The sequence below is a fragment of the Gopherus flavomarginatus genome, chromosome 1 (genome assembly GCF_025201925.1).
Source record: "Gopherus flavomarginatus isolate rGopFla2 chromosome 1, rGopFla2.mat.asm, whole genome shotgun sequence".
NCBI lineage: Eukaryota > Metazoa > Chordata > Testudines > Testudinidae > Gopherus > Gopherus flavomarginatus.
In genome coordinates, this window is record NC_066617.1 from 259643029 (window position 1) to 259666101 (window position 23073).

General features: G+C 41.3%; 1 protein-coding gene across 6 annotated transcripts in view; it reads right to left on the bottom strand.

Moving 5' to 3' along the window:
- MCF2L (MCF.2 cell line derived transforming sequence like) overlaps nucleotides 1-23073 on the bottom strand; it is a 280436-nt gene that overhangs the window by 248470 nt on the left and 8893 nt on the right. For all 6 annotated transcript variants that reach the window (XM_050947239.1, XM_050947250.1, XM_050947219.1 and 3 more), the window contains exon 2: nucleotides 16149-16356. In XM_050947239.1, the coding sequence (XP_050803196.1) occupies nucleotides 16149-16326 (178 nt within the window). In that variant the 5' untranslated portion in view covers nucleotides 16327-16356. The remainder of the gene's footprint in view (nucleotides 1-16148; nucleotides 16357-23073) is intronic.

Below are 23073 nucleotides of genomic sequence, written 5' to 3' on the forward strand. Positions count from 1 at the left end.
TATAGGGAAAGCCCCTGGCGGGCTGGGCCAGTGTGTTTACCTGCCCTGTCAGCAAGGTTGGCCGATCGCTGCTCCAGGCCAATGGAAGCTGCTGGAAGTGGCGTGGGCCAAGAGACTTACTGGCTGTCACTTACAGCGGCTCCCATTGGCTGGAGCAATCCGCAGCCAGTGGGAGCCACAGTTGGTCAGATCTGTGGATGGGGCAGGTAAAACACACCAGCCTGGCCTGCCAGGAGCTTTCCCTACACAAGCGGTGACCCCTGTTTGAGAAACCCTGAACTAACGCATCAAATTCAGGTCAACAGGTCTGAGCTCCCCCGCGTGACTCCAGCTTCCTGCTTGGCCAGACCTGGGGGGGGGGAAGAGACAAGGGATGAAGGGCAGGGGTGGGGCCACAGAGGGGGCAGGGCCTCATGGCCCCCCACTTTTAGGAAGAATCCGTCACCCCTGGCCCTTTATAAAGGATGACTAAAGACAAAAACTTTCAAAATGGACTCTAAATTGGCAGTTACCACTTAAGATAGATCTTGGAGTGATTGGGAACAGTTCTCTGAACACATTCGTTCAATGTGAAGGAGCAGTCAAAAAAGCTAACAATGTTAGGAATCATTAGGAAAGGGATAGATATGATCTTTTCTGTCTTATTGCCACTATATAAATCCATGATACATCCAGACCCAATCTCAAAAGATATATTAGAATTGGAACAGGTACAGAGAAGAGCAACAAAAATTAGGGGTGTACAACAACTTCCATATAAAGAGAGAATAAAAAAGACTGACTTTTCAGCTTGGAAAAGAGATGATTAAGAGGGGATATGACAGAGGTCTATAAAATCATGAATGGTGTGAAGAAAGTGAATCAGGACATGTTATTTATTCTGCTGCATAAAACAAGAGCCAGGCCACCCAATGAAATTAATAGGCAATAGATTTAAAACAAAAAAGTGTTTCTTCACACAACCTGTGCAACTCCCTGGCAGGGGGTGTTGTGAAGGCCAAAACTATCATGGAGTTCAAAGAAGAATGGAGATCAATTCACAGAGGTTAAGTCCATCAGTGGGTATTAGCCAGGTCGGGGATGCAACACCATGCTCTGAGTGTCCCTAGCCTCTGACTGCCAGAAGGACAACAGGATGGATCACTTGATTACTACCTGTTCATTCCCTTTGAAGCACCTGGCATTGATCACCGTCAGAAGACAGGATAGTGGGCTAGATTGGCCATTGGTCTCACTCAGTATGGCTTTTCTTATGTTAGACGGTTCAGTCTCCCTCTGGATCCTTCAGATGTAAAAACTGGGATCTGTCAAAGGTGGCCAAACCACCTCCACACACAGCCCAATCATATCAGTTGTTGAGGCACAACTCAGGAAACATCTACCAGCAGAACTGCCCAGTCTTTTAGGGACCAGCACTCCACCTCCCACAGACTTCACTGGCAGCACCGAAGAAGTGCCTTCACCACCCTAGCCTGCCTTCATCACTGACAATCCTCTCTGGATTGCTGGAGTTAGAGATCATACAGCAACAGTTCAGCATGGACCAATCTTTTATTAGTGCAGGGTCCCAAGAGGAAGCAGAAATGAATCACCATCTCCCTGGCAATAGCTAGGAACAACTCTACCCTGAGGTGCCTCCTGACAGAAAGTCACACACATAAAGAGGGTTGTTACAATGGTTATTTTTCCTTCCAATGCATTTAGTAATTCATGGAAGTACTTCTCAACAGCTGAGCTTCTTCAAAAACATGTCATACACTTTTGACAGGATTAAACTTAATCAGATGTAATATGAGCAGGATCTCCTCCACATAAGAAATATATTTCCATGTGCAATTGCTAAACTTATCTGTTTTGAAGAATAACTTGTTCACTGGTTAGCGTAGCTGTCATTTTAAGAACAGTAATTATGAACAATTTAAACTAATTTCAAAGAATCATAATTTTTCTAATGTACCTTATAATCAAATAGGTTCAAACCAATCTGATAAACTGATCTGAAAAAAATAATACAATTCACTAAATGACTCTGCAGATTAAATATCCTGCTTTTAACCTCTAACAATTAAAACAAAAAAACACATTTTCCTCTAGCAAAAAGTATATTCGACATATGACTTTTTTAAACTATAAGCAATTCTAAAAAACCTATAGTATATATTTTTAAGAGACAAAGAACTCAATGATAAGCATTTTGTCTGGAGTTTGTCCAACAGGATGAAAAAAAGGAACTATCAATCTTCAACTATAAAAATATAGTTTTTCTGCACAACCCTTTCCTATTTTCATAGGAATAGGATTTTATATAATATAGAGTTTTTTCTCCCTTTAGGTGATGAGAGTTTGACTCATGTCACTTAGTGGAATGCTGCACAGGTCCACTCCAGCAAACAGATACACGATTAGGGCCCAAGTTTGTAACCTTAGTATTACAAATTTTATTTGTAATTTATTTCACTGAGTTTAAAAAATAATTACAAAAAAACCACACTGTTTCAACTCCTAAGTGCCATGAGCAATAATAAAATTCAAAATCTACACAAAGAAACCACTTTTAATCAATTTTAATAAACTACATCAAAAATCCTAAACTTACCATGTACATATTTGTCATTATAGACGAGTCACATCTGAGGTATAAAGTTTTAAAGTTCTATATGTTATCCATTCACAAAAATAAAAATTTTAAACAAGAAAGAATGGGTTCCTCTGCCTTCTAAAGTAGACAGTGGGCCAGATTTACAGATTTGAAAAATCAATGGGAGTCAGGCACCTAACCTGCCTAAGCACTTTTATCAATCCCACTAGGCACCTTTAGGTGCTTAGATGCCATTGAAAATCTGGCTAAGTGGTTACATGGATTTGGTAAAGCTTCCAGGAATATTCCTATTTCAGCTCTGAACAAGAATCAAAAGTTTCAGAATACAAGGTGAATATCTGAGAAACTGATAAGTGAATTAAAGTGAAAGGTTATAACAGAAACTGCACTGCAATCTTAAATTATAGTGGCTTTTGCTGCCATGAAAGCTACACCAGTTTACATAAAAAAATGACTTGTTTTTTTCCTTCCACATTTAAAAATATATCTTTTATACAGTACATAACAAAAGGACCACTCAATTCTCTAACATGAAGAAACTTAAGGAAAGTTATACCTAAAGTTGATTAAAAAGCAAAATTTTATGCCTAAACAAATTGGTATAAAACAGAATTTTTTAAAAAATAACTGGCATTTCTTAACATTTTAGCACATGCGACAGTGGCTGGATTAATAGCTCCCACAGCTCAGAGGTCTCTGGCCACACCCAAGGCAGTGACCTTCCCAATTTGCCTGTAGGAGTGAGACAATTCAGTATTTGTCTTTCTACTGATGCTTCTAACAAGGACTCCAATTGTGCTGATGGTTTTTATGTGATGAGGAAGTAGTTCAAGACAATGAATTCATTTCAAACAGTAATCAGATAACCTTCAATCAATTCTGTCCTAGGCCAACTTTGAAGCAAACCAGAAATGTTTAACTCCCTTTCTGAATCTGTGATGACAGAGCATTTTAAATTATTGCCTTTGAAATGAGCAGGTAGATATAGTGGGGGACCTTCCCCCTCATTAGCCTCTTTTAGCCCTGGTCTACATTGGGAGGTGGGAGAGGAGAATAGATCTAAGTTACACAACTTCAGCTATGTTACTCACGTAGCTGAAGTCAACGTACTTAGATGAAGACACCACAGTAAGTTAAACGCGGTGAGTCGACTGCTGCCACTCCCCCATTGACTCTGCTTGCGCCTCTCATGGCGCTGGAGTACAGAAGTCAACGGGAGTGCGCTTGGGGGTTGGATTTAAAAATTGATCCCCGCTGGATCGACCACTACCCGGGTAGTGAAGACATACCCTTGTAAGTGCTAATCCACCACTCAGGAAAAAAAAGTGACAAGAAATTGTATAGATGACATTTAAGAACATCTGATGCACCAGAAACTTTCATTTTTTATTTATTAGTTTTATTGGGGCCAGGGCAGTGTGTGGAGCCCTGTGGCAGGTAAGAGCCACTCGCCTCCACCTAGGAGCCAGACCTGCTGCTGGCCACTTACAGGGTGCAGCACAGGAAGCCTGCCTTAGCACCCCCACTGGACCACTGACTGGGAGCCACCCACCGTAAGCCTGCACCCAACCCCATGCCCCAATCCCCTGCCCCACCCCCTGCACCCCAAACTCCTCAGCCCTGGCCTCACCCCAGAGCCTGTACCCCCACCCCAGAGCCTCCCCTGCATCCCAACCCCCTACCCAGAACCCCCTCCCACACCCTGAACCCCTCATTCCCAGCCCCACTCTGCAGCCCTGATCCCCTCACACCCCCCAAACCTCTCATCCCCAGTGTCACAGGGTCATGGGCATCAGTTTTCTACAAGTGGGTCACCAAGAAAAAAAAAAGTTTGAAAACCATTGTTTTAAGGTGTGATTTAATCTGCACAGCTTAAACATCCTGAGTGAAGTCCTGTCAAAAGAGTTCCACTGACTTCAATGGAACCAGGATGTCAACCTTTTTTATTATTATTTGAAGCAATGAGACAACAACAGACTAAGCGTATGGTGGGTCTATTTCCATATGATTAAATGCATAGCTCCAATTAGCCAGTAAGCATCTCTCACCTTGAGGATCTAGAGTTTTAAGAATGTTCCAAAAATTTAAACTATTTTATACTAAAGAGCAGAAAAATATTAGCTGATAAACTTCTGAAAATATTGGCTCATAACAGACATGTTGACAAACTCCTTAAACTATAGGCACTACTGACACCATTACAGAAAAGTTCTATAGTCAGTAAAGGAACAGACTTGTAAAAATCTATAAAGTCTGTCCCTTTACTACTGACTGTAGAATCTTTCTATAATAGTGTCAGTAGTACCTATAATTAAGGACTGTCAGCATATTATGATGAATATAGAAGAGAGCATGCCTAATGCACACACAGAGTCTGTGCAAAAACAAACAGATACTTACTACAAGCTCTGTAATTCAGGACTTTCTTCTTTGTATAATGCCAAGTTCAATGGAGCCCTGATCCTTCAGAGGGGTACCTAGTGTGATACGGCAATTTCCCGCAATATCCTTGAAAAACTTTATTGTATGAATGTGACAGAATACATCCATATTCACACCCTACATGCTACTGTAATAATCTTTGTACAAAGTGCACCATGTGAGTTATACCATTTGAAAACTCACAACTTGATCAGTAATATCAGGGTAAAATGCATATAGCAACATCAGATGTAATGTTATAAACACAAGCTGAAATCGTGACTGAAGCACATTTTCCAGGTAAGTCTGGGGAGTGGTTCAACCAGTTTCCCAAAAAACAAGACCACAAGCTGACAACCAGCTAAGTGTTAACAAAGCTAACGGGCCATTACCTACGAAGTGGCCATTCTTTGGCAAAGAAGGGGGGCAGGGCAAAGAGAACTGCATCTTGGCAAAGAAACAGCATGGAGTCTCCTCCTTCCAGCAGATTGCCTGTCTCCTGATTCTCAGCGGGAAATGCTTTGCAAAGAGGGACTTTTTTTTTTTAAAAATAGGTTTGGTTTTGTTTTTTTAAAAGAGGGGTAAACACCCCAAGACAACCCCTTCTCTCTCCCTGCCATCTCATTCTCTGTACCTGAGAAGACAAAAGGAAACAGCCACTGGACTCTGGGGGAAGGGTCCTGACCTGAAGAGTTTGGCTAGTAATGCTACTAGAAGCATGGGTTGAGAAATTGCTTTAATCTAACATAGTTTGTTAAAAGTGAAGCACTAGAGAATGTTTTATCTTTATTTTTCTTGTAACTACTTTTGACCTTTTATGGATCATTACTTGTACTCCATTTCTCTTTGTAATTAAATGTACACACTGGATTAGATAAAACAAGTTTAAATTGAAGTGTCTGGGTAACTCCGCTTGGGGGAACAAACTATTGTGTATTATTCACTTACAGGAATAATGGGACTTAGTATATTGGGACCGTCCAGGAGAGGACTGTGCAGTACAAGACTTAGATGTCTGTGAGGGAAAACCTGGGACTTTGAGTGCATTGGCATCACCCCAGAGCATAACCCAAGTGTGGCTGGCAGGTTGCAGTTACCCATAAACACGCAGGGCGTAGCTTGCATGCCAAAAGGCTGTTTGTGAGCATCCCAGGTGCAAGCTACTTCAGCAAGGCATTGTAACACACCCAAGGCTGCAAGGCAGGGGTGACACAGCCTCCCACTGGTCTGGATAGCACTCTGGTATGTAACAGTTTAATACACAGTTTATGTATTATTGTGGGCTGCGATTGTACTGTAACCTCTCTAGGGGGTAATGTAACGTCAGGCCAGGAGTTCAAAGGACTACACTGACATTGTGCCAGACAAGAATGGACTTTTGGGATAATAAGAATAAAGTGTATTTCCTGGGGAATACCTAGGCAGCGGTATTTCCCTTCTCCGGATATGCAAAAGCAGCCTTTTGAAGCTAAGTGCTGGGATGAGGGGGACTGTCTGCCAATTACTTGTTCCTGTAGGTTAGAGTTCAAAGGCCCAAGCTATATGAAGAAACCTGCTAATCTGCTCAGTCTGGGTTCTGGTTCTGAATCTGAAGACAGGCATGAACTTTAACAATGCGAAAAACCCAGTTGTAGATTTGAAGGACTGACACCTACAAGACCCCAAGGTTGGAGCTGGAGTGACCTTTGGGAAGCTTTTTAACATGTGTAGATTCTTTTATTGTTCTCGGTGGTTCTCTCTGTACAGGTCTGTCTCATCTTACACTGGGGTTACGTTCCGCAGTCAGCGCATAAAGCAAAAATCGTGTATAGTCAAAATTACATTGAGCGTAATGGCGGGCGGAATCACCTGCACTACGAAAACAGTATTTAAATTGTTCTTTTGTTTTTTTCTTGTTTTTGCTGACCGCGTAAAGCTGAAATCATGCATGTTAAATGCACCTAAGATGTGACAGACCTGTAATGTTTTCACCTTAAGAATAAATGCGCTTGCTTAGGAAGACCTGTGTGGAAACTCAATTGCCTGCAATTATGCTATTCATAACCTCTGGAGAGAAAGCAAAGTGCAGACACTGGCCTATTTAGACAGACTGGCTTGCTAGAAATCACAGCATGAATCAAGACATTATGCAGCCTTAACAACCCAGTCAGGAGGGAGAGAGAGATGCGAGTCTCTGCCCAAGAGAGTGACAGCTAAGGAGACAGAAATCTAGAAGTGGGTACCCTGGGTGGACCATGGAAGAGGTATACAGGTGCAGTTGCCTTAAAACTGATAGCTGGGCATGGAGATTTTAAAAATACAATATTTCTTCCTTTAACTTCCAGTATACCAACAGGTAATGTGAAGTTCATTAGAAGCTGAGTTAGCATCACATATACTCCACTACAAAAGGTGATATGTGCACCTTCCTAAGGGTGAAATTCACTTTACCTACATTTAAGCCAGATACATGCATAGCTGATCCATCTGCAAAAACACACACACACACACACACACACACACACACACACACTTTGAGGGACTGAGTGGTATGAATTGTGGAAGATCTTGTAAGAGGCCCTCTTCACCAGGGTGAATTTCACCCTAAATTGATAGCAAAAAAGGAACAAGCTAGTTAAGAGGCTATTTTTATTCAGCAAGAATTAAACAAGTATAGCAAGTTTTTTTTTAAAACAAAGACCTTACCGCCTCTGTGATGGAGATATCCATGCAGGAGAGACCAAACAAAACAAGCTCTATAGATATGAAAGAGAAAAAATGTGAATAATGTTGAGCCGTGTGACAAAAATACATTCAGAAGTGATGATGTATAATTCTTAGTCACAATCAACCAATGGTTTAAAAATGCATTATTAATGTAACGTAACAATATCTCTAGCTGAAGATGATATAAGCTTCTACTATACATCTATTTGGCAGAACAAAGCTTTTACCAGATAAAAGTTTATGTCAAATTGCACAGTTCAATAGTATTTTTAATCTTGTGAAGACAGGGTTTTGTTGGGAACGACATCACTGGCTGATGCACAAAGGACATTTGTAGTCCTACTTTAACAAACAAACAGCTTTTTAAATAGTAATGAGTTTCCAGATTCAATTCTTTATGTCTTTAAGATTTAAAGTGGCTACTTTGCTATCAGACTTCACTGCAAACAACGTATCAGTACAAAACCACTCTTAGTGGCAGAGTTTAGAATTCGTCATTGTGTCATGAGATCTCCTTTCAATAAAAGTGTTGCCACCTTCCTCAAGATAAATAATGATAAATAAGAACACTTCCAATCCAACTTGAAAAGAGCTTTCATGGACATATCGAAAGACAATCTAGTCCACTAACAGTTAGCCAACTGGCACTTCTCTTCACCGTCTTCATGAGAATACCTTAGTAAAGAAAAAACGTGCATCCTGTTAAGGAAATAGGATATTCTTTCCTTTAAACTTAAATTTTTTATGAATTATTCAGAACATAAATTATAACTATTTGCTATATGAGTGTAATGTAAGTTAAAAACTGCATCTCATGCCCAAAGGATCCTAAAATACTCAAATGCGACCTGCTAGTTGTCATTTCACTAGTCTGCAAACCTGCTAAAATTCAAGAAAAACCCACTATCACCCAGCTTCACAGTAAAGACTTAACAGAGGACAAGAATGAATTTCATATTACTAGGATTTATATATTTACTATAAATATATCACACCACTATATGTAACATTTCATAGTATTCTAGAAAACCACCAACTCCACCTGCACATTGTGTGTATGATGAATATGTATATATTATATATAGATCTTGCACACGCACACACCATACACAAAGCACAGCTGATATGGTACCCAATTAATACAGAATTAAAGGATAATATAAGTAATGTCAATCAGCATGTGTTTATGGAAAACAGGTCTTGCCAAAGTAACTTCTTTAATACCTTTATCAACCAAACTTAATGTAATAGTTTTGATGCAACAGATTTCTGTAACGCATTTCACTTGGTACTGCAGGACATCCTGATTAATAAACGAGAAGGATACAAAATCAATATGGCTCACATTAAATGGATTAAAACGAGCAAAATTATAATTACATTGAGATAATTTAACAGTGAATCACAGTTGAGCAGCTGTGTTTCTAGTGGGATTCATCAGGGGTCAGTTCTTGCCCCTGCCACTGTTTAGCAATTTTATCAATGACTTGGTGGGGAAGGAGGAAATCATTACTACTAAAAGTTTGCAGATGACACAAAGATTGGGACACTAGTAAACAACAAAGAGGATAGATAGTGATCTGAATCACTTTGCTTGCTTGTGCCAGCTTACCATGCATTTCTATACAGGCAGTCCTCAGACTTCCAACACAATTGGTTCATGAAAAGTGCGTCTTAAGTCGAAACATTGTAACTTGGAACTGCAATCCACTCCACTGCAGGACCAAGAATCGTAAATTCTAAACCAATTGTCATAAGTCAAATCAAAGTGTCAATTCAGAAGGGTCATAGGTCGAATGTCGTGAAGTCAAGGACTGCCTGTCATACGGAAAGTCAAATTTAGGACGAAAAAATTTAGGCCATGCTTACAGCATAGGAGATTATCCTGAGAAGCAGTGACACTGAAAAAGATTTCGGGTTCATGGTAGATTATCAGCTGAAAATGAGCTCTGAATGCAACACTGTGGCCAAAACAGCTAATGTGATCCTTGGATGCATAAACAGGGAAATATGAAGTAGAAAGAGATGTTATTGTCACAGGGTTGGTCCTGAGTTAGCAACAAACCACTGCTGCATCCCCAGTCAGGTGCAAAAAGACAAGTTGTTTATTCAGGTGCCACCCCCTTCAGGCAGGGCAACACCTGCAGCACTCAGTCAGCAACACAAGACAAGTTGCTGGTAGCAAATTCAAAACAGTAGCCCCACATCAAGCCTACCTTTCCTCATGGATGCTCTGGCAGGTAGCAGTCTGTAGTTAGTTCCTGACTCCTGGCAGGCTCCTCTTACAGAGTGAGAGATGGAAGTCTACTCTTCCTCCCAGCCAGTCCCCAACTGAGCTGGGCTCCCCTCTTAAACTCCTCCATCCAAGCCTGACACCTACTGCAGGTGTAGCAAGACAGGGCTTAATGAGTCCATAGCAGTTCAATTATCTTTTCCCAGCCTGTGTGGGGTTTGTGCTCCCCATTACAGTTCTATTTACCTCTTTTTCACCCCCAATGGTGCAACTTCTAGTGGGAAATGGTGTGCAGTTCTGATACGCAAGAAGTATAGTTATAATCTGAAGAGGATTCCGAGAAGAGCCACGAGAATGATTAAAGGATTGGAAAACATGCCTTATAGCAACTGTGCTCCTGGAGCCTATCCATTTAGATTATCAAAGAGAAGGTTCAGGGATGAGTGGATTATGGTCTAGAAACACCTACACAGGCAACTGAAATTTGATAGTCTAAACACAGAAAGGTGTAACAAGATCCAATGGCTTACTCCTAGGGGAATTCTGCATCAATGCATGCACGCAGAATTCATGTCCACCACAGATTTGCATCCCCCCAGAACAAACAAAAAAGACTGACAGGAAAACAAAGGGAAACTGCAAACAAGGCCATGCACCTCTCCCCAGCACCACAGGAGCATTGTTGCAGACAGCCAGAGCAGCTGGCAAACAGGTAAATCACTACCAGGTGGTGGGGGGCAGGGCTGGGGATGCCCCAGCATGCTGGGTCAGACCCAACTTCCATGCATCCATATCCAGAGCTCCCCCCATCCCCTGAGCCTCACAATCCTGCACCTGGCTGTCCCCAGCTTTACCTGGTGGCTCCTACCCTGCACCAGGCTCAGCTGCTAGTCCCTATGCCCCGTGTTATGTCAGTGGCCAGATTAGTCAATCACCATTGCCCAAAATCTACAAACTTGTTCACTTACCAGATTCAGTTATCCACAGTAGGTCTTCTAGTCTTTAATGCAAATTCGCAAACTTTTCTATGTACATACATACAGTCTCACCAATGAAATTCAACCACTCCTAGGAGAAGGACTGAACATTGGCATACAGATGGAGTGGAGTGGGGGAGAACAGAGATATTTTCACCCATCTCTAGTCTTAAAATTTATATATATAAATAAAAGTGGAATAGTTTCCATCTACAGTACCTAGGTTTACAAGCGCTTATCTGCACAGCTCCACCCACACAAACCTGTTTTGTTATATAAAAGATATGCCAACATTTTTAAATGAGTGTGAAAGGCCAAATTAAAGTCCGATATATTGGTACTTGTAGTTTTCTACTCATCAGCGTAAATACAATCCTTTTGCTGCTATGCCATATCACACAGTGATTTCTAATATAAAACCAAGCATCAAATGTCAACAGTTTTGAGACATATATACAAATTTTACAGTTCTTTCTATATACGAGGAACTTGGTCATCCATTCTGGTTACTGTTTTTAATCAATATTTTCTCTATAAACATGTCAGTTGTATTTGTTGCAATAAGTTCTTTGAAAAACAACTTTCTTCAGATTGTCCCCTGCAGCCTTCCAAATAAAACCAAGGTTAATTCCAATGAAATATCGAGTATGGTAAAGCTTCTTGAGGAATAGCACCTGTTCCACGAAAGAGTTTCTTGGGAAACGTTCTCCAGTAAAGTGCAAGAATAAATAAAGGATTAGCTAGACTGCCTAACTTATCTTTCCTGCACACTCAGCATTCCAATTCTATATTTATTTTTTTTTAAGTGGTGAGGGAAATTTGTTACATTCAGGACATTCAGAAGTAGAATGGATTTAATCCAAATGCATTACTTCCCATCCCTTTTTGAGAGAGCAGTCAATTCTAGGTAATTGAAGATAAAACAGTTATAGATCACTATTTAGTAAGCAACAAACATTACCACATCTCACATTTATCCTGATTTTGCTGCTGCTGGTGAATGATTTGAGTGCGATGCATAAGTGGATTTAGCAGAATTTATAAATGCTTAGTAGAACTTGTATGTTTTTTTGGCTTGTACTTCCATTAGGCTGTCATTAAGATGAGTACATACCAGTGGCTTGGTAATACAACGTTAGCTGAAAATCTGTTTCAGATTTATTAAATTACACCTGCTAGAACATCTCAAAGCAAGCAATCCCAGCAATCTAAGGCTGAAAAACTCTTGGTTGCTGTACACAGAAAACTATGCAATTTAACATTTTTAGTAGAGGCCAAGAAACATTCTCAAAAGAGTTTATGAATGTAACAGTTGAGCATTTCAAGAGTCTGAATTACAGCTTTACAACAATGGTTAAATTGTTTTTTAATTACTCTTGTAACAAAATTTTGCGCTTCTATAGGAATTGCTGATACACACGTACATTCAGCTGCTTTCAGTTCTCTTGTAATTTTTCCACATAAAAACTAACAGAAAAGAAAACCATTTTATTCAGTTTTACATTTTAAAAGTATTTTCTATTCGGTAAGTATATCTTATTGCATAATTTTGCACCAGAGAGATTTCTCAAGCTTTATTTTCTGTTCCAGATCTTTGCTTGTTTTGATTCTTTAAGCCCCAAGCTGAGCTGTTCTTAGGTCTTCACTTTGGTAAAAGCTTTGTCTGTAGCACCCTCATTTGGATGCTGCTTGCCACAGCATTCCTCCTTGCTGTGTTCACGATGGTTATCACCAGTATGCCGTAGTAGCACATTTACCTTTCAGCAAGTTATAGAGCCACCTTGACCTCACTAAGCCATAGGAGGAGAGTGGAACAAAAAAACTGCAGGAAGACCAGGCTCCAGAAAGCTTGCAGGCACGGAAGCAAGCTAGGTCAGCCCACTGGTCAAAAGACACCATTGCTACATGAGCATACTCTGGAAAATAATTCGCAGGAGGTGGCGGCAGTTGACACTCGCCTGCAAGCACAGCACTCAGGAGCTTGACTCAGGCCGAGCTGCAGTGGGAGGAGGCAGTGCCATTTTAAAAAGACATTGTGCCCTAAGGGAAAGGAGGCAGGTTGACTAGCATTGGTTGAAAGCTTTTGAAATTCTTCCATAAAAGAATAGGGACAAATAATCATCAATTTTCCCCCCAAAACCAGCTCCACAGGCAACCAAGGAAAGAGGGAGTATTACAGATGCTACTTCAAAAGTAATTGTACACACAACTTGGCTGTGTGATGTGACACTTCTGTCCTTGTTAAACTTGCCCTCTATTCTTTCCACTGTTTGTTTCCCCATGTCATATCTTAATCTAGACTCTAAACCCTTTTAGGCGGAAATTGTCCCTTGCTCTACATTTGTGCAGTGCCTAGCACAATGCGGCCCCAATCCTGACTGGGTCTCCAGGGAGGTATTCCAATATAAATAATGCCTAATACAATAAGGAAGTTGACTTTTGAAAGAGAGGCAGAAGGTTAAACACACCACTAACCTCAAACGGTTAAACAAATAAAGGCAGTGAAAATGCTCTCTAATGCGATCTATCACAGATTATTAGGCTGCATGAGAGATTGTTATGAGAACCAAAAAACAGCCACAGAAAAGAGAAAGTCCATCACAAGTTCTGTAATTTATTCCCCACAGCAATATTTTATAGCACTATTCCCCCACTCCCCGACCAAAGACAGTGTTCAGTTTCAATGGGCTATGCTCACACTGGTTTTCTTAAAAGCAGAACTCACAAAGGGATGAGGTTAATTTGTCTTGAATAAATCATTTGAACAAGCATTGAAACTGCTAATCCATCATCCACCTCCTACACAACCCACTATATAAAAATGGTTAGTTTTAAATATGTAAATTATGCAATTGTAATTCTTTCTAGAACTGATTTTTAAGCAATCCCTTGACAACAGTCATAGAACTCTATCATCAATGAGGCTAATTTATTAAAATCAGAACTCACTAAACATGGCCACAAACACAAATGATTCAATTTCTTTTAGTCTGATTAGTGTTGCCAGCAACATTGTTAGTTATGATGGAGAAGGAGCTTTCATGCTGAGCTCTTAGTTTTATAATCTTATAACTTCCGCCCTCCAAAAAAAAAAAAAAAAAAAAACACATTAATGGCTGTGCCTGCCATCTAGTTTCAAGAAAATACATTCCTATAACTTTTGACTTTTTAGAATGAAAACAATTTTTGTTGCAACTATGAATTTTAAGGTGCTTTTTTTGCACTGTGATTAATAGTTTGGAACACATGTGCAAAACTTGGGATGGCTATAGTCCTCAGTGAAGAATCTGCTATGTACTGAACTGACCATATTGATGAAGAAGGGCCTAGTCCTGCTGTCACTGAAGTCTAAGAATTTTGTATTAAACTTCACTGAGAGCAACACTGGAACCAAAGTTAACAACTGAAATTACCATAGTCTTGAATGCACAGTACATTGTTTTCCTTACTGGCTTAAGTACACCAAGCAGAGATAGCCAGATAAAGGTATATGCAATTGTGGATATCCACAGTGTCCAAAGGATCATCATGAAGCCTCGTTTAAGAACCAAATACGGACCCACCAGGCTTGAAGCCACTGAAGTGTTTCAATTTAAGAAATTAACAAGATATTTAAAGCAAAAGTATTCTGTGCAAATCCAGCATAAAATTCTTGCTTAAAATTACTAGAAATTGAAGTTTAAACATTTTAAATTAATAGCAATGTATAAAAAAGTCTAGACTAGTAAAAGTAACAAATACAAAAAACAGCAGGTAGAGAAAAAGTTTAATTGCCTTTCTTTTCTCTTTTCCTGCCCTAGCCCGATCACCCTACACTTAATGTTTTTTACAATCCCTTAGGCCTTACAGCCAAGTACATAAACTAGGTTTCTCAGTAAAATAGTAGGCTCTTCTTTAAGAAAAAAAATGTTGCTTTTAAAGTTAATTTTAACGCTTATTAATATCTCAGACACTTCAGAACAAGGTACAAGAAACTAATTATAAAATAATCTGTCAGAGGAAGTCTTTTCTTAGTCTCACTCTGTTAGAGGTTGATATTAGCTACAACAACATTCTCTACAGAGTGGACACAGTACTGTAATTGAAGTGGGATGAGGGATGCAGGGACTCTACCTGGTGAACGGTCAATATCACTTCAGTCTCTCACTTGCCTTGAGCAGCATATAATTCAATTATGTGCAGACAAGACATACAAGGCAAACAAAAATAAAAACAGCTAAGTGGTCTTGAACTAGTCAATGCCCTCTGATTCAGCAGTGTTCAGCCTGGGAAGACCTCCAGGAAGCTCAAACACAAAGAACCACCATACAACATGCATGTAACATCTTCCACAGCACCACAGGTGCACAGGGGGCTATTCTGGATGCCCCGGACATGGTGGTTGATCTGGCACAGTGAACCACACCAACCTGAACCTGTTAAGCTGGCTCCAGAGGTGGCGTGGGAGCCCAACGCCAAGTAGCCATTCATGCAGCCTGGTGGTGATGTGGGAGTTCCTGAAGTGGCAGAGGCTCTCTCCTGTTCTGTCCATCGCTGAGAACTGATGATGTTATTAGTTGGATGGAAAGTGGGCAGCACTGCCCAGATAGGATTTCTGCTATGCAGTCAGTAGTGGGGTATATCCCTGAACAGTGGCACACGTGGCATTTGCTGTGCTTTGGTGATCCATTTGTTGGCTGCATTCTAACACTGGATGTTAAGTGGAGGAATACAGACAAGTGCCTGGGATATTTCTCATGGTATGATTAAGATGAGTGTCTACTACTCGAGTGAGGGCAGAGTTTAACCACCACACACTGGGGTACAATGCACCTATGTTCTCGGCATGTTCCCTGTGTTTACAGGGAATCAAAGCCGCAATCAGTTAACCAAATCGACTGGATCCTGCTTACTGTGGACCTAGACAAGAAAATGCTGTGAGCAGTTGCTGAGAGGAAGAGCTTTCAAACTGACTGCTTGGAGAACAAAGGGGCAGCTCATAGGACAGTCAAGCTGAACCCCAGGCTAGATATTTTTTCTCAGTCTACTTTCCAGAATTAACTTTTTTTTTTTTATTAAAAAATTCTAACCCTCGAGGAAGAATCCTTGCTGAATGCGACCATTTTTAAGCTATGCCATCCTACCAGCCAACACTTGGATAGTATGTTATGAAGGCTTTCAATAGCTTGGCACCAGCAAGGAACATTTGCAACATTTGGTAGATTTTTCTCACCTGCGTGCATGGCTGGCACTTGCTGCTTCTTTCGCACAAGCTGGATGATGTCCGATACCACAATTTGTGGCTCAATATCGTCTTCTTTCCCCTCATTCGACTGGCTGTCTGTTACGAAACAATTGCAGCTGCCAGTTTCCTTACATAGGATCACCCTCCAGTGCCAATAGGCAGACATTAAAATGCCTTATGTTGACTTCTGCCAAAACTGAGACAAATTAAAACATTTAGCATTATTCAAGGTAAGTTTAAAAACAGTGATAGTTACACACATTATCAGCACCTTTGATTTTTGGAAAAGAACAGAGCTACTTTATACTTAAAAGGACAGGTGCATATCCAGGATATCAGATGAGTGAAACTAGCTTTCATCCAAAAGTAACATCAGGTTTCCTTGCATGAAAAGGCCCTTCACTGAGTCTTGAACCAGAGGCCTTGAGACAGATTAAGTCAATTTAACTACAAACTGTAACATCCTAATGGAAAACAATATACAACTTATAAACAAGTGCATGAAAGCCAAAGATACTTCTATATACACTTCTACCCCAATATAACGCTGTCCTCGGGAGCCAAAAAAATCTTACCACATTATAGGCGAAACCGTGTTATACTGAACTTGCTTTGATCCACTGGAGTGCGCAGCCCCACCCACCCCCAGAGCACTGCTTTACCACATTATATCCAAATTCGTGTTATATCCGGGTAGAGGGGTACTTTCAATGTGAGACCAATGCTTATATAAAAATCTCTCGAACAAGGTAGCTTAGATAAAGAAAATGGCCCAGGAATACAAGATTTGCAAAAAGCAAAACTATTTAAATATTTCCTGCAACATGAAAAGGTAAAATGACTGTTACAGATTTGAAAAGTACATGTTAGGAAACAAATTAACTCTGAGAGCATTTTGGTGGTGGGAGGAGGACCAAGGCAGGGAAGAAGAAATGCTATATAAGTAACTTAATAAGTTAAAAGTCTTCTTGTTTCCACTTGTTTTGGCTTCTAACACAGGGTATGGGCCTCTTGAGGCTGCCCTACGCCTGGAAGGGAAGAACTGGGGGGTAGGGAGAGATGTAAAAGTTAATTCTCTATACAAAAAGGTGAGAGCTTTAACTGTGTGTTTATGGATGGGAGCGAGACACAGGTTTCTGCATTTACAGAAATAGATGGGTGGAAAAAATGTGTATTGACCTCAAAGTCACTTGTTCTTGAAATCAAAGATAAATCATCATTAACTGGGGAATAAAGCTATATTATTTCATATAGGATTTTTAACTTTGCGGGAGACATCTCTTAGTTCCTGAGATTTATAACTGCCAAGTTATTTGTTCGTAGTGTTGTAGCAGTGTTGATCCCAGGATATGAGACACAAGGTGGGTGATTAATACCTTTTATTGGACCAAATTCCATTAGTGAAAAAGACAAGTATTCAACCTCCACAGAGCTCTTCATTGAGAAAGTCTAGAAAGAAACAAGGCTCTAGCAAGAGGAAGTTTCCCCTCCATTGTTGGGATGGTGCCAGATTGGTGTGGCCATACTGAATGAATGGTGTGAGCATAACTTGACATGACAAACATGGCTGAATGGCTGCAGAGGATGCTGGGAGCAGGTTCTCTTTTAGCAGAAGCAAAGTTGATAAAGAACTGGCAACATCTGTATGTATGATTGATATTGAACTTATTGGTCCGCAAATATGGGCCCATGCAAAGGTAAATATAACATGCAAAAAGTTCCCGCACGGAGCACAGGTCGACCTGGTTGTAGTGACCTTACAGCAAGAACACCACGCAGAGAGCCAGAGTGAATGTCTGATTGAGTAAATGTGAGATGATCTGCATTCGGAACCATTCCCCTTCTAAAACACTAATTAGGTAAAAATTAGTAGCCACATGCCCATTGGGCATACTTGTAAGACATGTGACTCCTTTGAGGAAAAAGAGTATAAGAATCAAGCAAAGTAAATTACTGTGGTTGGAATTCCTTAAATGGTACTTGAGGAAGCAATGCTGCTAGACAGAGTAGCCAAAATTCTGCTCTGTGAGCTCGAGTAGACTGTGAACAGAGAGGTGTCAAGGCAATCAAGGCTTGATTCGAAGGAAATCCAAGACAGACCAGAGGGCTACGAACAACAGACCAGGAGGAAAGAAGCAGTCTATAAAATTGGTAACCACCTTCTCGTTTGCCAAGCAGGAACTGTGGAAGGCTAGCACAGGTCCTGATCGTGTATGTTTGTGAAAGAACAGGAGTACTTGTGGCAACTCAGAGACCAACAAATTTATCTGAGCATAAGCTTTTGTGGGTTACAGCCCACTTCATCGGATGCATGTAGTGGAAAATACAGTAGGAAGATATATATACACACACAGAGAACATGAAACAATGGGTGTTACCATGCACATTATAAGGAGAGTGATCAGTTAAGGTGAGCTATTATCAGCAGGAGAGAAAAAACTGGTTGCAGTGGTAATGAAAATGGCCCATTTCCAGCAATTGACAAGGAGATGTGAGGAACTGTGGAGGGGAATAAGCATGGGGAAAAGAGGAATGTATAGCTCTTAATGTCTAACACGGGGTATATTAAGCATATAACTCCTTTTACCACTTGTGTAATTCCTTTTCAATAAACTGTTGTGTATTGCAGATAATTACTGCGGACCCTTTCCACTGGTATGACAGTAATCCACCGGGAACAAGTAAAGATCAAGCCCCCTGTTGTCAACATCCATCACATTACACCAGTGAAGCAACCTGAGACAGACTTTTCCTATCAGTCTAATAAACACCTTTGTAGATTTAAGTCAATATAGGGCCAAAGAAAATACAGTGAACAAAGCTGCTGGAGACCCAAATAGCTATGCTAAGTAACTCTGGGCAGGTGAACAAGAGGGACGAAGGGACATGTGATGACATCTCCACTCACATTTAGTATGCACTGGACAAGGATGTGACCTATGATTACTGGGGAGGGATAGCTCAGTGGTTTGAGCATTGGCCTGCTAAACCCAGGGTTGTGAATTCAATCCTTGAGGGTGCCACTTAGGGATATGGGGCAAAAAATCAGTACTTGGTCCTGCTAGTGAAGGCAGGGGGCTGGACTTGATGACTCTTTGGGGTCCCTTCCAGCTCTATGAGATAGGTATATTGCCATGTATTCTACTCTCCACTTACAGCAAGAAAATATTCATTGATTCTTTTCCTTTAACTTTCTCCATATTTCCAAATGCTGACTTTGACTGCCTGAGAATAAAATTATTATCCAAGAGTATAGATGGTAGTACTGGTACACTTAGGGATTATCTGCATTATATGTGAAAGTGACAATCTTACTGATGTAAAAATAACTGACTCAGCAAATGTAGCCTGGAATAAAAAGGATTGTTTGTAAATAAAGAATGAAACTAGCAATGTTTTAACCATAAATCCTTCAGGAACAGTCTGAGAAGGATTAAGTATTATCTAATTAGAGTTAATTACTATACTTCACTCACACACACCCCATTCCTACCAAAGCCCTTCTGCTCTAAACACTGTTATAAACTGTATTTTCTCAGTGTATAAAAATGTCATGTTGGCTGCAAATAAAACAAGTTAACTCTCCTCTTCTCCCACCCCTGCCTCATTTCTAAATATTATAGGCTTTGCTGTACTTTTAAGTCTACTTTTAAAATAAAAAGCAGAGTGCATGATTTTCTAAGGTGCTGAGCATCCATAGCACCCACTGACTTTAATGGAAGCTGCATATGCTTTGTACCCTGAGAGCAAGAAATAAATACATTTTTAAAAAGCAATATGACATTCCCACCAGTAAAAGAATACAAGTAAACGGTTCCTGTCTAGGAGACCTCTACTGGAGCATGTGCAGCATTACAAGAGCAAGATACACAAAAATGAATATTATGATAAATTAATTTGTATTTAACTCTCTGCAGGTGTTCAAACCATCACAGGCAACAATGAAAACAAGAGACTACACATGCAGAGATAACTATAAAATGTAATGCTGGAAGTTTAGCAGAAGATAAATACTACAAAGTGTAACAGCATTTGTACTTTATTTGTTGATACGGTACTATTCATTGTTTCTCTTGATTATCTCACAGGGTATATTTAAGGAAATATTTCTCCCTAATTTCTTGGCTAATATTTGGAATTTTCTAATCAAGAGAAATTAAAAAAAATCCTTTGAGGAGGACACCATCACAGAGCAGTTTTTCCTTCTCAAAAGTGAAGTGAAATGCAGTAGGGTTACTGTGATGTTCCCCTCTGGTGTTATCCAGACCGGTGATCTGCTAAGTCACTCCAATCCTGGACTCTGGGAGCCAGCCTGACCCTGCTCTGCTGAGAGAACCCCCACTCCTGGGCTGTTCATGCGCAGCCTCTGGCAAGTAAACTGCTCATTGGATTGTGTAACCAAATGACACTAGCCAATACGTCCAGTCCCAGACACAACCCCAGGATCCTCCGTCTTGCAGTATCCAGTTATGCCTCATGGACACTGCAAGCTTATATGAGTTTGTCAATTTAACTAAGAAATTGATATGTACCAGGCTTGTTATCCCAACGGGAGTCTGACACACTTCAAACCAAATGCACTGCTTCAGGCAGAACAGGGGTTCTCAACTGGGGGTCGGGACCCCTCAGGGGGTCGCAAGGTTATTACATGGGGTAGGGGTCAGCAACCTCTGGCATGTGGCTCGCCAAAGTAAGCACCGGGCAGGCCGGGCCAGTTTGTTTACCTGCCGCATCAGCAGGTTCGGCCAATCACGGCTCCCACTGGCCGTGGTTCGCCATCCCAGGCCAATGGGAAGCTGTGGCCAGCACATCCCTCACCTGCGCACTTCCCACAGTCCCCATTGGCCTGGGACAGCAAACCGTGGCCAGTGGGAGCTGCGATCGGCTGAACCTGCCTATGCGGCAGGTAAACAAACTGGCCCAGCCTGCCAGGGCGCTTATCCTGGCGAGATGCGTGCCATAGGTTGCCGACCCTTGACATGGGGGGGGTCACGAGCTGTCAGTATCCACCCAAAACCCCACTTTGCCTCCAACATTTATAATGGTGTTAAATATATAAACAAGCGCTTTTAATTTATAAGTGGGGGGTCACACTCAGAGGCATGCTGTGCAAAAGGGGTCACCAGCACAAAAGTCTGAGAACCACTGAGATAGAATGAATTTATTAACTACAAAGATAGATTTTAAGTGATTAAGTCAAAGCACAACAAGTCGGATATGGTCAAACGAAACAAAAGCAAAACACATTCTAAGCTGATCTTGACACTTCCAGTGTCCTTACAAACTTAGATTCTTCTCACCACAGGCTGGCTGGTTGCCCTTCAGCCAGGCTCTCCCCTTTGATCAGTGCTTCAGTTGCTTAGTGGTGATGTCTGCAGATGGAGGGTGACCAGACAGCAAGTTTGAAAAAATCAGGATGGCGATAGGGGGTAATAGGAGCCTATATAAGATAAAGAACCAAAAATCGGGACTGTCCCTATAAAATCAGGACATCTGATCAACCTAGGCAGAAGAGAGAAGAAGAACATGGCAAACATCTCTCCCTTTTATCATGTTCTTCCTTCCCTCTTGGCTTTACCCCCACCTTCAGAGTCAGGTGACCATTACCTCACTGAAATCCCAAACTGACCAAAGGAAGGTGGAGGGAGAGTCCAACAGATCCTTGGTTGCTGCCTAGGCTAATGTCCTTTGTTCCTGTGAGGCTGGGCTGGGTTTGTCCCTTACATGCCCTGATAAGGTGTGAATTGCCCTTCTGCTCTTAGAGAGTTTTTGCCTGGACTTGCTTTAAGCCACAAGGACACGATTTCAGCCTCATAACTATATACATGAAATTACAACCTATAACATTACTATAACAATGCTCAGTACACCATGAGCCTTCCGAAGAGAGACAACATGACAAATTTTGCATTAGATATCACACAATCATATTATAAGGATCAACATGGGGGTGCAGGGTGTTCCCCTGAGATACAGAGTGTCACGGTTACACCTCAGTGATCAGAAATTACTTCATAAATATTAGTTTAACCTTCACTTTGGATTTCTTGCCTTTCCTTTTTTTTTTTTAAGGAAAGAAACTTCTAAAGAGATATATATTTACAACCTTAACTTTGCCTTAATGAAGTTGTTTGCCCAGTTCATTTATTTTATTTTAAACAACATAAAATAAGTAAATGTAAACTTAATTTGGGGGTTATGGGCTCAGTGACTCAGGAGGCAGAGAAGTTGTACTGGAAGGAAGCACAAACACTGAGGGCTTGTCTACATCACAAAGTTGCAGCGCTGGTGAGGGGGTTACAGCGCTGCAACTTAGGAGGTGTACACATCTGCAGGGCATCACCAGCGCTGCAACTCCCTGTTTGCAGCGCTGGCCGTACTCCCGTCTTGTCTCGGGTGTAGAGGATCCAGCGCTGGTAATCAAGTGTAGACACTTACCAGCACTTTTCTTGACCTCCGTGGAATAAGCAGGTATCCCAGCATACCTGAGGAAGCCTCTGGTAATCAAGCAGGTCTCCTTCCCCGGTTTGCTCTCGCGTTCCCCGAAGCAAGCAGGTCTCCTTCCCCGCGGTTTGCTCTCGCGTTCCCCGAACCCCCGAGCAAGCAGGTCTCCTTCCCTGCGGTTTGCAGGGGGGTTCGGGGAACGCGAGAGCAAACCGCGGCGAAGCTGGTCTCCTTCCCCGGTTTGCTCTCGCATTCCCCGAACCCCCCTTGAAGCCGCCCAACAGCGCTGCAGTGTGGCCACATCTAACACCACTTGCAGCGCTGGTTGCTGTAAGTGTGGCCACTCTGCAGCGCTGGCCCTATACAGCTGTACTAATACAGCTGTAACAACCAGCGCTGCAAAATTGTAGATGTAGACATACCCTGAGACTAAAGGAGATGGAAGTGTGGGCTTCAACAGTTAAGGTGG